General features: G+C 55.6%; 1 protein-coding gene across 11 annotated transcripts in view; it reads right to left on the bottom strand.

The window, feature by feature from the left end:
- MROH1 (maestro heat like repeat family member 1) overlaps positions 1-12078 on the bottom strand; it is a 70064-nt gene that overhangs the window by 18806 nt on the left and 39180 nt on the right. For 9 of the 11 annotated variants that reach the window (XR_013352078.1, XM_077847663.1, XM_077847662.1 and 6 more), the window contains 12 exons: positions 6740-6813; positions 6069-6191; positions 3770-3877; positions 3341-3485; positions 3134-3174; positions 2781-2922; positions 2422-2474; positions 1846-1953; positions 1433-1552; positions 1223-1345; positions 351-497; positions 241-267 (listed from right to left, as the gene is read on the bottom strand). Coding sequence is in view for 10 of the 11 variants with exons in the window: in XM_077847663.1 (XP_077703789.1) it covers positions 241-267; positions 351-497; positions 1223-1345; positions 1433-1552; positions 1846-1953; positions 2422-2474; positions 2781-2922; positions 3134-3174; positions 3341-3485; positions 3770-3877; positions 6069-6191; positions 6740-6813 (1211 nt within the window). In the remaining variant the exon portion in view is untranslated. The remainder of the gene's footprint in view (positions 1-240; positions 268-350; positions 498-1222; positions 1346-1432; positions 1553-1845; positions 1954-2421; positions 2475-2780; positions 2923-3133; positions 3175-3340; positions 3486-3769; positions 3878-6068; positions 6192-6739; positions 6814-12078) is intronic. The other 2 variants (XM_077847666.1, XM_077847668.1) reach the window with 1 other exon arrangement.

Genomic DNA, 12078 nt, shown 5'->3' with positions numbered 1-12078 from the left:
TAGGAGTCCTTCTGTCCACCCGCCGGCCAGGCTGAGGCCAGAGCGCTAGCCCCTGGGCCCCCGTCCTGGTCGCGAGAGGAGGAGCTGCTCCGAGGTGAGTGGGGATGGCCCTGGTGCGAGGCTGCAGAAAGCTGTCCCCGTGGATGGGACCAGGGAACCCCCTGAAGCTCACGGCCAGCCCAGCCCCGAGAAGAGAAAAGGCAAAAGGCAGAGTTCACACTTAACTCCTACACACTGTACCTTCGTCTCTACCTTTATTCCCAGAACCTGAACAACAAAAGTGAAAGGAATTAACACAGGCGACTGTGGCGGCTGGGCCCTCCCCATGGGTGCTGTGCCGGGGCACCCACCTTGGTGCTAAAGTACTGGAATATGTTCCGGAGGATGTCCGACTCGACCTTGGCCAGCACCAACTCCCGGGGGGCCCGTGCCGCCACGTGGCCGTAACACAGGATCAGCGTGCCCTTCAGCTTTTCCACCTCGTTCTCGTTTCGGTCCTGAGAGGCCAGAGGAGTTGGCAGAGCCTCCGTTACAGTTCATTGCATGCCCCCCAACAGGAGCCCGGCGCTCACACCCCCCAAGTCCCTCTGGAAGAAGGGCAGGGCCAGTCAGCGACGTCACAGGTGCCAGCTAAGTGGCGGAAGGTGCCACCTGACGCAGGAGAGAGTCCGCCTATCAGGTCTGCAGAAGCGACAGGCAGGCCAGCCTTAGGCCCACTGGGGGCCACGTTGGGGAGGGAAAGGACCGAGTCAGGGACCAGGTGGGAGGGGGCAAGCAGAAGGGACAGTGGGAGCTGAGAGACAACGGGAGGGGGGGCGGGGTCCAGTGCTCTCTGCCCTGGAGCCCCTCCATCCGCGGGGCCCTGCAGATTCTGCAAATACAACAGGCCGCAGGAGTCCATGCCTCCTGAATCGAGCTACCCTGAGGATGCAGCCTCCATGGTGCCCGGGGGCAGAGGACACACAGACAGCAGGAGGGCAGCCCCATTCTGGCCCCTGGGAGCCCTCTGGGGGCCGCCTGCCCCTCGTCCCCAGCTGGGAGGGGCACCGCACACCAGGAACCCTGGACCAGACGCCACCTCCCTGCCTTGGCCCCACCTGAGCGCAGGCAGCTCCCCAACGCCCAGACCCCAGGACCTCAAATCACGGCACCTCGGCCAAGACATAAGCACAGGCCGGTCCCACCTCAGACGGCCCCCTCGCTGTCACCCTGACCCCAGTACCTTAAAAATGTTGAAAATGCCAGTGGATTTTCTGAACACGTCCGACCTCATGAAGTCCTCCAGCTGGGCCAGGACGTCGTCCAGGTGAGAGATGGCACAGATCCCAAAGCAACAGGCGAGGCCCTAGGGAAGCACACAGGTGTTCTCATACCCAGGCCAGGACACACGCACACGAGTGCCTGGGGGGCTCCTGGGCACGGCGGCAGCCACCTCACGCTCGGCCTCCTCCTGGTGCCTGGCTGTCTCCAGCAGCTCCTGCAGCTGCTTCCTCACCACCTCCTTGCTGGAGGCGGCGCCCAGCGTAGTTCCAATGCATTTATACAGGAAGTTCTGCAACAGAGCAGAGAAGCACGGCTGTGCTTGACGCTCCCGTGCGGGTGCCAACCACACGTGGGAGGAGGGGCTGCTGGGAACCCACCACACAGCCACTGCAAACACCATGACAGTTTTGGGCAACAGCGTGCGGAGCAAGAGGTAGGGGCAATGGGCTCTGACATGTCCCAGCCAACAGCCACCAGGGACACATCCAGGCACAAAGTCCCACAGAATCAAGCACAGGAACTTGGGAGCCTAAGGCCCGTGCCCAGGACCCCTTGTTGTGGGACACCCCGACCCCTGTGCACCTTCTCCTGGGCTATCCCGTTGTAGCAGGGCAGCTGTTTGGACATCTCTAGGCTCAGCTGGCAAGTCCACGTGTTGTCAGACACAACAGTCAGAGTGTCGCGAAGGAACTGTGGGCAGGAGCTAGAGCAGTGAGGGGCCAGGAACACACCCTGCACAGGGCTGGCTGGGGAGGGCACTGAGGCCCCAAGGCGCCCTGTGCAGTGACCCCAGGGCGGTTCCGTGCCACAGCTCACAGTGGCCTGTAGGCGACCTTCGAGCCTGGCCGTGCACACCCTGGGCGGTCGGGTGCACAGTGGGCCAGGCAAGGGCAGCACAGAAGGCTCCTGGGCCAGACGGAGGACCTCAGAGCCCCCATAACGTGCCCCGTCACAGCAGGGCGAGTGATCTGCGAGGGAGGTAGACAGTCCTCACGCCGGGGGCACGGCCTGTCCCCCGCCCCCTAGGTCAAGGCAGCCATCACACGACCGTCGGGGGTGCAGCCCCCATAGGCATGCACTGCCCCGACTCTCCCAACCCAGGCGGAAGCAGGCCTCCGTGCCCAAGACGGGCCACACCCCCGGGGCCCCGGCTCTCACCGCCAGCAGCTTTTCCTCCCACTCCTTCTGTGACAGGGTTTCTTCAGTATGTTCTGAAATGACCAGTCGCTCAGTCAGCCTCGCCCGACCCAGCAAGCAGGAGTGCAATTCAGAGAACCGGGCCCAGGTCCCTGCCCAGCACCTTCCAGATATGCCTCACCCCGTGTTTGGGAGCACCAGGACTGCTCCCACACCCCAAATGCTCCTGGGTGACACCCAGCCTCTCGAGGACACCTTTCCAGCCCCGTGTCCCTGAAACTCAGGGGAGGCTGTTTCTTCCAAGTTAAAAAACTCTGGTCCCCAAAAGCAAACCCAGATGCACACCAGCAAAAATGGGGTCAGAGGCAGAGGAGCCTCACCGTCCAGGTGCTCCAGCAGCAGGGGAATGGTGGTCGCCCACCGCTGACCCAGCAAAGGGTGGATGTTCCGATGCAAGACGTTCAAGAGGCGCAGTGAGGCGGCCCCACGGCCGTCCCCCAGGTAGGGGTGGGAAGACACGGTCTGAGGAAGTACAGGGGGGAGCTCCAGACCCAGGGCTCAGCAGGCCTCATGGGGGGAGGCAAGGAGGTTCCACGGGCAGCACCTGACCAGCCCCCACGGCAAGACAGCACGTGGCAGGGGACATAGGGACCCAAGGCGAGCCTGCTCCTTCCCGACTCCGTCAGTAGCTGTGTGGTTAGGGGAGATGACAAAGGCCACACAGAACACTCACCAGCAGTCTTGTGGTTATGGCATAGGGTGAAGGGAGGCTCACTGGAAAGAAAGTGGTAGAAATGCTCAGGGGGCTGCTTGCCACAGGGCCCCGGCCTGGCCGCACCCTGGGTAGGGGTGTAGTTGGGTTCAGGGCTCCCGGGGAGCAAGAGGACAGGTTCAAGGGTGAGATCAGGGTTAGGAAGACGTGCCGGGGGCAGGGGCGCACCGTTGCCGTCGTACTGGATGAGGAAGGCATCAGCTCCCACCTCCTGCTTCTTCTGGGCCAGGTGCACGAGGCTCCGGCAGAGGGGGGTCAGCGCCCCGGTGAAGCGCGTGGGCGTGAGGAACTCAAGCAGGTACGGCCAGAGGACCTGGGGGCAGAGCCATGGTCTATGCCCAGCACCTTGGGCGTGCGGGCTACAGCAGCGGCAGCCCAAGAGCTCCCCCTCGGCACTTTGGGGACTCGGGAAGGCTTGGGGAGGTGGCCCGGCGAGCACCCCTGCCCCTGTGGCTGCCCAGCACGGGTTCAAGTCACTGGGCCACAAGGTCAGGAGGCAGCGGTCGGTCACAACAAGGCAGTCAGGGCACCGGGGGCCAGGAAGCCAGCTGTCCAGGTGAGCCCGGGCGCAGGCTGAGGGGCTGGCCACACACTCACGTCGCTCATCCTGTCCACGGTGGTGCTGACCAGGTAGAGGGTGCTGATGCTGATGGCTCGTACGCCGTCCTCTGGGAGGTCCTCACTGTCAGGCGCCAGCTTCCGAGGCTGGTGTGGGGGAGGAGCAGAGGGAGGAGCACACGTGGGCTGCTGTGGTTCTACTCTGGAGGCTCTGGGCTCTGAGGACAGAGCCCGTATGCAAACAGGCAGGCCCTTCCCAGCCCAGCGCAGAGGGGCAGCCATGACACCTGCTACCTGCCACCTGCTGTGGGCAGGTAACACGGGCGGCACTAAGGCTTCCCACGGAAACAGGCTCAGCCGGCCTACTTCTAGTCTCCAGAGTAACAGAAACCTCAAGCCTTCCCTGCCAGCCATGGGCTCCACGGACTCCAGAAGAAATCACCTGATCCTCAACTGTGGCAAGCTGAGCTCCGTAGAAACGGGAGGGCCTTTGTGGAAATGACAGTCACCTGGGAAAACCCCCGTTTTTGACCAAGAACAGGCTGCAGCTTCTGCAGCCCAAGTCAGCAGTTTCTCTGGGGGCACCTATCGTCCTGTCTGCTAAGACCGCGCTCCAAAGCCCAGCTCCCTAGGAAGGTTCCTTGCAAGAAAAGGGCTCCTGTTTTCTAAATGTCTGGTCTGAGCCTTCCATTCATGCTTTGAAATACCAAAAGGCAAACCCCGAATAACAAAGAGAAATGGCCAAAATGCTATGACTGGAGGAGACCCAACTCTTCTCCCTCGGAGATCAAAGGTCAAGTAGAGAAAATAGGGATGGTCAGGCCTTGAATAACAAGTTATAAAGCATGCTCTTTTTTTTTTGTTTGTTTAATTTATGATAGTCACAGAGAGAGAGAGAGGCAGAGACATAGGCAGAAGGAGAAGCTGGCTCCATGCACCGGGAGCCCGACGTGGGATTCAATCCCGGGTCTCCAGGATCGCGCCCTGGGCCAAAGGCAGGGGAGGTAGCCCGGCGAGCAGCTAAACTGCTGCGCAACCCAGGGTTCCCTAAAGCATGCTCTTTACATGAACACAGATAGAACTTCATCCTGAACAAACATGAACAACTTCAAATGCCTGACCATCTATTAGGTCCACAAGAAGATCTCAAGAAACTTATTTTTTTTAAATGATTTTATTTTTTTAAGTAACTTCCCCCCATGGGGGCTTGAACTAAACAACCCTGAGGTCAGGAGCTGCACGTTTCGCTGACTGAACCAGCTGCGTCCTCTCTCAACAAACTCTGAAAAGCAGAAATAAACCTGGCCACATTCACAACAGACAATACGATAAAATTACGAGTCCACAACGGCCGTGAATAACTGTCCACCTAGAAAAATTTTTAATATTCTAAAATAAATCTTCAAATCGCCAAACCCTGGAGACGAACAGACTACGACAGAGGTCTTGATTCTGTCCAGTACGTGCCCAATGACCTAGGTGACTGTGAAACGGGCCAAAGCAGCAGGGGTGAGCCTCCTCAGGCCTGTGGGAACAGCACCAAGCTGGACCCCTCGCGAGGGCCGTTTTAGAGGCAAGGTAGCAAGCAGCATCCACTCTGCTTAATCTCTAGTGTTTTAACTTAAACACAGAGGACCCGGGTGAGGATGCAGAGATCCCTCGTCCAGGGCTGCCTCAGCTCGGAGCTGACCTGGGCAGGCAGGGTGGCTCCATGGGCCTGCAAGACCAGGGCCGGGATGGCTCAAGGCTGTGGCGAGACCACCGACTCATGCCTGTGTTTCTGCCCTCTACCATACTCTCCCTCAGGAGGAAACTTGGATTTGCTCAGTAACTTTTTCAATAGAAAAGCCCCAAAGAGGGACGCCTGGGTGGCACAGCAAATGAATGTCTGCCTTTGGCCAGGGCGTGATCTTGGGGTCCCAGGATCGAGTCCCATATCAGGCCCCCTGCATGGAGCCTGCTTCTCCCTCTGCCTCTGTCACTGCCTCTATCTCTGTGTCTCTCATGAATAAATAAATAAAATCTTTAAAAAAAAAAAAAAAAAGAAAAAGAAAAGCCCCAAAGAGAACCGCGTATCTGTCCCGCCTCTCTCTTCGGAGTCCTGGGAGCTAGGGGAGGGAAGCACTAAAGCTGCGGAGGCCCCAACTCTGAAGAGAGACAAACTGAGGTTCGAGCTCCCCATCCCCCCAGCGGAGGCCCCTCCCCTCCTCTCGCTGCCCCACTCCCAGCAGAGGCCCCGCCCCCTGGGCTGAGCTGTGCAGGTTCTGATGACCATGCCTCCTCAGAGAAGGGCTGACAGCCCCTGACCGCCGGCGCATGGGTGGGAGGGCCCCCTTACCTCCGACTCCGGGGGCAGGGCACACTGCTGCACAATGTACTCGACCATCGCCTCTCCTCCAGGCTGCTCCAAGTAGCCGTGGTGGGCCATGGCGCTGATCACCTGCACCACAGCCCGCTTCACCTGCCCAGGACTCAGGGAGGTCAGGAAGGGGCCTCAGAGGGAGCCCTGGACCCACCACCGTCCAGTCGGGAGACAGGGATCTTGCTGCCCCTCTGCCGGTAGCTTTCCTGCACCCACACCTGTACCACCCCTTGGTGGGCACCTGCGCCTGCCCCCATGCCCCACCTACTCTTGTATCTGCATCTGTACCTGTGCCTGCACCCACCCCACTTCTTCAGCACCCCTCAGCTGCACACGTGGCCTCCTGGCCGCCCTGGGGGGAAGGCCTCTTTCCCTCCAGTGCCCCCCCACACCTCCCTCCCTGCCAGGGCACTAGACTACTGGCCCTCTACCCAGTGCTTGTTCCACCGTGGGCTGCAGGACTACCGCTCCCGGGGGCTGGCACCTCTCATGGGCCATCACCCCGACTTCACCTCCCCTCGAGGGGAGGACTCTGAATCTGGAGCTGTTGTTCTAGGTCTGGCTGTGTCAGTGGTGACTTCCAGCCCCAGCCCAGCCACATATCCTGCAGCTGCTCACAGCAGAGCTGGAGCTGGCCCACTGCCTACCTTGGTGTTGGTATCCAGAAGAGGAAGCCTCATGGAGGACAGAATAAAGGGCTTCTTAACTTCCATCTGAGGCGCTGCAAGAAATGAACAGATGGCTCAGTCTCCCTACCACAACCAAGGCTGGCCGGCCGTCCACCGCTGTGGCCCTCAGCATGGAGAGGGGATGGCACCTAAGCAAAGCCCGCCCACTGCTCTCCAGGGACAAATGAGCTTTTTCCCAAAAAACATTATTTTGCCCAATAAGAAGCTGGGAGGTAGGTAATTTAGGGCACCAGGTGAAAGTGTCCCGAGTCAGGCAGAACCAGGTCTAGGGTAAGGTCTCCAACAGTACCCCAGCGCAGCGCTGACAGGCCTGGTCAGTAGGTCCAGGGGGCACCCCTTACCCAGAACCAGCAATGCTCCCCTTTGTCTCCTGATAGTAAGTGGGGGTTAACAGTGACTCTCAGGAAGCAGTCTTGAATCAACAGGAACGAGAACAAAGACAGGGGTGCCCAGGGAGCAGGGCCCTTCAAGGAACACTGTGGGATGGCACTTTAAGATTTTATTTTTAAGTTATCTCTACACCCACTGTGGGGCTTGAACCTACAGCCTGAAGATCAAGAGCTGCTAGCTCCACTGATGGAGCCCACCGGGGGCCCCAGGGGTGACACTTTTATTCCACATGCAGCCCTGGGACAGGGTCATCCTGACCCCCCGAGGCCCCAGGGCTGCAGGAACCACGCTCTGCCCTGTGGCACATGTGTGGCAGCACCAAGCACAGCACTGAGTGGCCGTGAGAAAGCCAGTGTGGGGCTCCTGACAACAACATAAATGACAGCAGGAGATGCACACCACACACGCTGAGAAAACACGAGTCTAGACCCAACTGAGAGACAAACCACCCCTCTGATAGGATGCTGCAAAGGATCTTCATGAGCCCCCAGTGAGGAAGCAGAGCAGAGCCACAGCAAGGTGGCCAAGGATGATGCTGAGACTCAGGAGGGCATAAGGAGGCCTTATGGCCGCTGTGGCCCTCAGCATGGAGAGGGGATGGCACCTAAGCAAAGCCCGCCCACTGCTCTCCAGGGACAAATGAGCTTTTTCCCAAAAAACATCATTTTGCCCAATAAGAAGCTGGGAGGTAGGTAATTTAGGGCACCAGGTGAAAGTGTCTCGAGTCAGGCAGAACCAGGTCTAGGGTGAGGTCTCCACTCAGTGGGCAGCAAGTGGACAAGGGAAATACAACACACCCAGAGGACTCGGGTCCTCAATGCACAAGAGGATCTCAACAAGTTGGTGAGAAAACAAAGGCAGATCAATAGAAAACATGTCCTCAACCACGGGAGTGCTTGGCGAGGGGTTGGTCACTTTTACATTCCCCAAAACGGGTCACGAAGAGCAAAGAACACAAACAACCCAATAGGAAAAGTGGCACAGGCCGTGAGCAGGCCTCAGCATGAAGAGGGACGAAGGGACAGCAGACCAAGGCTCAGGGATGTGGGGAGCAGGACGAGGACTGACATCCACCCAGTCCCATGCCCCTGAGGCTCAGGAGTGTGAAGGAGTGCCCCGGTCTTCCTGCCACACATGTGACAGCACCTGTCAGGGCCTGACAACCTGCTGAGGGTGGGCGCATACTGGCCTGCCCCCCAGGGACTTCTGTCCTCACAGAAGGGACATAAAAGACAAGCAGACGATCAATCAGATCATCACAACTGTACTAACGTCATGAAAGGAGCAGACCAGAGGCTGAAAAACAGACCGCCAGCAGGGCACCTGGTCTAGAACAGCTCTTGTGAATGAGGCACATCTGAGCTAAGAGCCAAAGAGCAGGGACGCGGGCAAGCGTGTGGCGGGCGGGAGGAGCCTCGGAGCCAGGGAAGCAGAGTGGCCGAGCAGAGCCCGCCGCAGGGGCACACGAGGCTCCCTGCTCTCACCGCAGCACTCGACCACCATGACCAGCACAGGACATTCCAGGAAAATGATGGGACTTCAGAGAAAAAGAAACCAGAGGAAAGAGTAAAAGCCAAGGCTCCGTAGCCTGTGTTGAATCACAAACGTCAGTCTGAGGTCCGGGTGCGCCGCGCTCCCTTCTGTGCAGGCAGTGGCGTTTCCCAGCTCACACTCCTGAAAGGCCTGGAAACAGCGATCGCCAAGAGGCAACGAGCACCCCTGGCCCGAGGATATTGTCTGTAAGGGCAGTTTCTCACTAAGGAAAGAAATAGGGCTTTTTGGAGAAATGGCCAATTCCGGGTCGGAAGAAGGAATACATATGGTGAGCCCAGAGCACCAGCCGCCAAAGACCACAGGGGTCACATCAAAGGACTCAGACCCTGAAGAGGCTCCCACAGCCCAAAGATGATACATTTGAGCTTTGATAATGGCAATGACTGTGATAAACTGCAACCCATTAAATATGTTAAAATCCATGAACACTTAAGATTTTTTTAAAAAAAGATTTATTTATTGATTCATGAGAGACACAGAGAGAGAGAGAGAGAGAGAGAGAGAGAAGAGAGGCAGAGACACAGGCAGAGGGAGAAGCAGGCTCCCTGCGGGGAACTGGATGCGGGACCATGAAGCCCCTAAAAAAGAACAGTTACAGGGATGCCTGGGAGGCTCAGGGGTTGAACATCTGCCTTAGGCTCAGGCCGTGATCCCAGGGTCCCGGGATCGAGTCCCACACTGGGCTCCCTGCATGGAGCCTGCTTTTCCCTCTGCCTGTGTCTCTGCTTCTCTGTGTATCTTTTGTGAATAAATAAAATCTTAAAAAAAAATAAAAGTTACATTTAGAGGTTAATAGGAAACCAATCTATTCTTGAAAAGTGACAGAGCAAAAGAATGATCAATCCTGCCCTCTCTACATGAGCCACAGCTATGGGGTACGCACACAGTACATGAGGGGAGTATCTCTTTATCAAAGTGAATCAATGAAGATGAAATCACCAAATTTGCCCCAGGCACTGATCACTGATGCAGCCAAGACCACAGTGTCAAGGGCCTCCCTTGCTCTTGCCAAACGGACGGAACTTGAGTCTGATCCCATCTCTGAATCCAGCCAAGAAACACGCTGATCCCCACCTTGAGAACAGTCGGCAGACTCAACTGTGGAGGCCCTACAGGTCCAACGGCCCAGGCGCCTCCACAGGTAGATCATGAGGGAAAGAAAAGAATGGGGGGGGGGGCTCACAATTCAGAGAAGACTTAAATACAGGGGCTCGTTGTTTGATGGGGACCATTTCCGTTTGGTAGGATGAAGAGCGTTCAGGAGATCAGCTGCACAATATTAATGTAAGTAAGGCCACTGAACTGTACGCCACAAAATGGTTTGGATGGTCAATTCTGTGAAGTGTACTTTATTCATCATAATAAACAAAATAGCAACACTCCAAAAAAAAGAGGCTATCAATGAATATATCAGTTTTTTACTGACCAAACTAGGATGCCTCGGGGGTATACGGCATACGAGTGATGAGACGCTAAACTCTAAGGGAGTGGTTACCATACGAGTGATGAGACGCTAAACTGTAAGGGAGTGGTTACCATAAAACCAGGACAGCTTACTCATTGGGTTCTTACTGGAACTGGACGCAGGGAAGGGGCATCCGAAGCAATACATTCAGGTCAAGAGCCCTGGTTGTAGTTTCGAAGATCCCTGTCTTAAAATGAGTAACTAAGCCCCATGTTCGTTTAGTGTGCTTTCTGCCCGTGAGCTGACTTACAATAAAAAGATTTTTCTAATGGAGATGAACAATCTTGAGGAAGAACAGAGCTGAAGGAGGTACTCTACGAGATTCGAGGACTTCGTACGAAGACAAAAGAATTAAGACAGTGCTATTGGCGTCAGGAGGTCAGGGCAACAGAGAAGTCCTGAAATATGTTAACATAGAATGCTGAATTCCTACCCCTTAGCCCCTAAGAATGTGATTTTACTTGGAAATAGGGTCACTGAAGGTATAATTAGCTATCTTAGGAAGAGATCATATTGGAATAGGGTGGGCCTTTATTCTAATACCATGGCACCTGTATAAAAGGGGAACATGGACGCAGACAGGCACCCAGGGAGATGCTTGTAGAGATAAAGACAGAGGCAGAGGCCAGGGCAGGGCTGCTACAAGCCAGGGAATGCCAAGGGCTGCCAGCAGCTCGAGAAGCTAGGCCGGGGGCATGGGACAGGTTCTCCCTCACCCTGCTCACACGTCGATCTCAGACATCTACGTTCACGGTGAGACCATGAGACGATAAATTTCTGTTGTCTAGCCCTCAGTCTGTGATGCTTTGTTAAGGCAGCCCCAGCAGCCTAATACATACAGGCACCTGACTCGCTGTAAAGCGCTAATGCAAGGCAATGGGGAAAGGCCGGTCTCCCGAACAAGCAGTGCTGCAATTACTGGATGCCCATATGAAAATAATCTTTACTCCCTACATCTCACACCATACTCCCAAATTAACTAGAAATGAGTCAAAGAAATGTGGAAATTCAACGATAAAGTTCCTAGCAGAAAATAGAATGTCTTCATGTCCTCCGGAAGGGCATAGGTTTCTCAGACACGAAGGCACCAACCACTGAGGATGCACACCCTATCCACATGTTTCAGACAAAGAATTCCTAGACAGGACCATAATAAGAAAAAATCCAGTGTTACAATGGGCAAAAGACTTGAACAGGAACCTCCTTCATACAAAAAGATGTCTGAAGGCCAATAGAGTAAATGAAAAGATGCTTAGCCACTGTACTCATTAGAAAATTCACATTCCCTGGTGAGTCCTATGACACAATCACCAAAACAATGGAAATTAAGAGATGACGATGTCAAGAGCAGGCAAGGAAGCTGGAGCAGCAGGCTTTCACGCATCATACTTGAGCACAGGATAGGAAGCCTACGGGGAAAACCACCTGGCGTTTCTGGTAACATTAAACATGCACCTGCCCCAAGGCCCAGAAATTTCATGCTGCACGTGCCCACCAGCTGATCTGTACAAGAACGTTCATACCAGCCTTCTCCATAACTACCCCAAGCTGGAAACAACCCACGTGTCCATCAACAAGAAAACATTTTTTTATTCACAAAACGTAATTAAACATAACTCAGCAATAAGGATGAAGTGATGTACAACATGTACAAATCTCAAACGTACAATGCTTAGGGAAAGAACACGGATGCAAGGGAACAGGTCGCCTGTTGTAACGAACTCTTCATATGAAATCCAAGAGCATGTAGAATCAATTTACTGAAGAGAAGTCAGAAAAGTGCTTACCTCCTAGAGTAAAGGTGGCTCCTGTCTGAAAGCAAGTATAAGGACACTTTGGGTTTTGGAAACTTTCCACCGTTTGAGTAATGGTTACGTGGTTGAACGAT

This window comes from Canis aureus, chromosome 14, assembly GCF_053574225.1.
Source record: "Canis aureus isolate CA01 chromosome 14, VMU_Caureus_v.1.0, whole genome shotgun sequence".
Classification (NCBI taxonomy): Eukaryota; Metazoa; Chordata; class Mammalia; order Carnivora; family Canidae; genus Canis; species Canis aureus.
The sequence above is the reverse complement of the archived record's forward strand: the minus strand, read 5'-3'. Positions and strand labels throughout refer to the sequence as shown.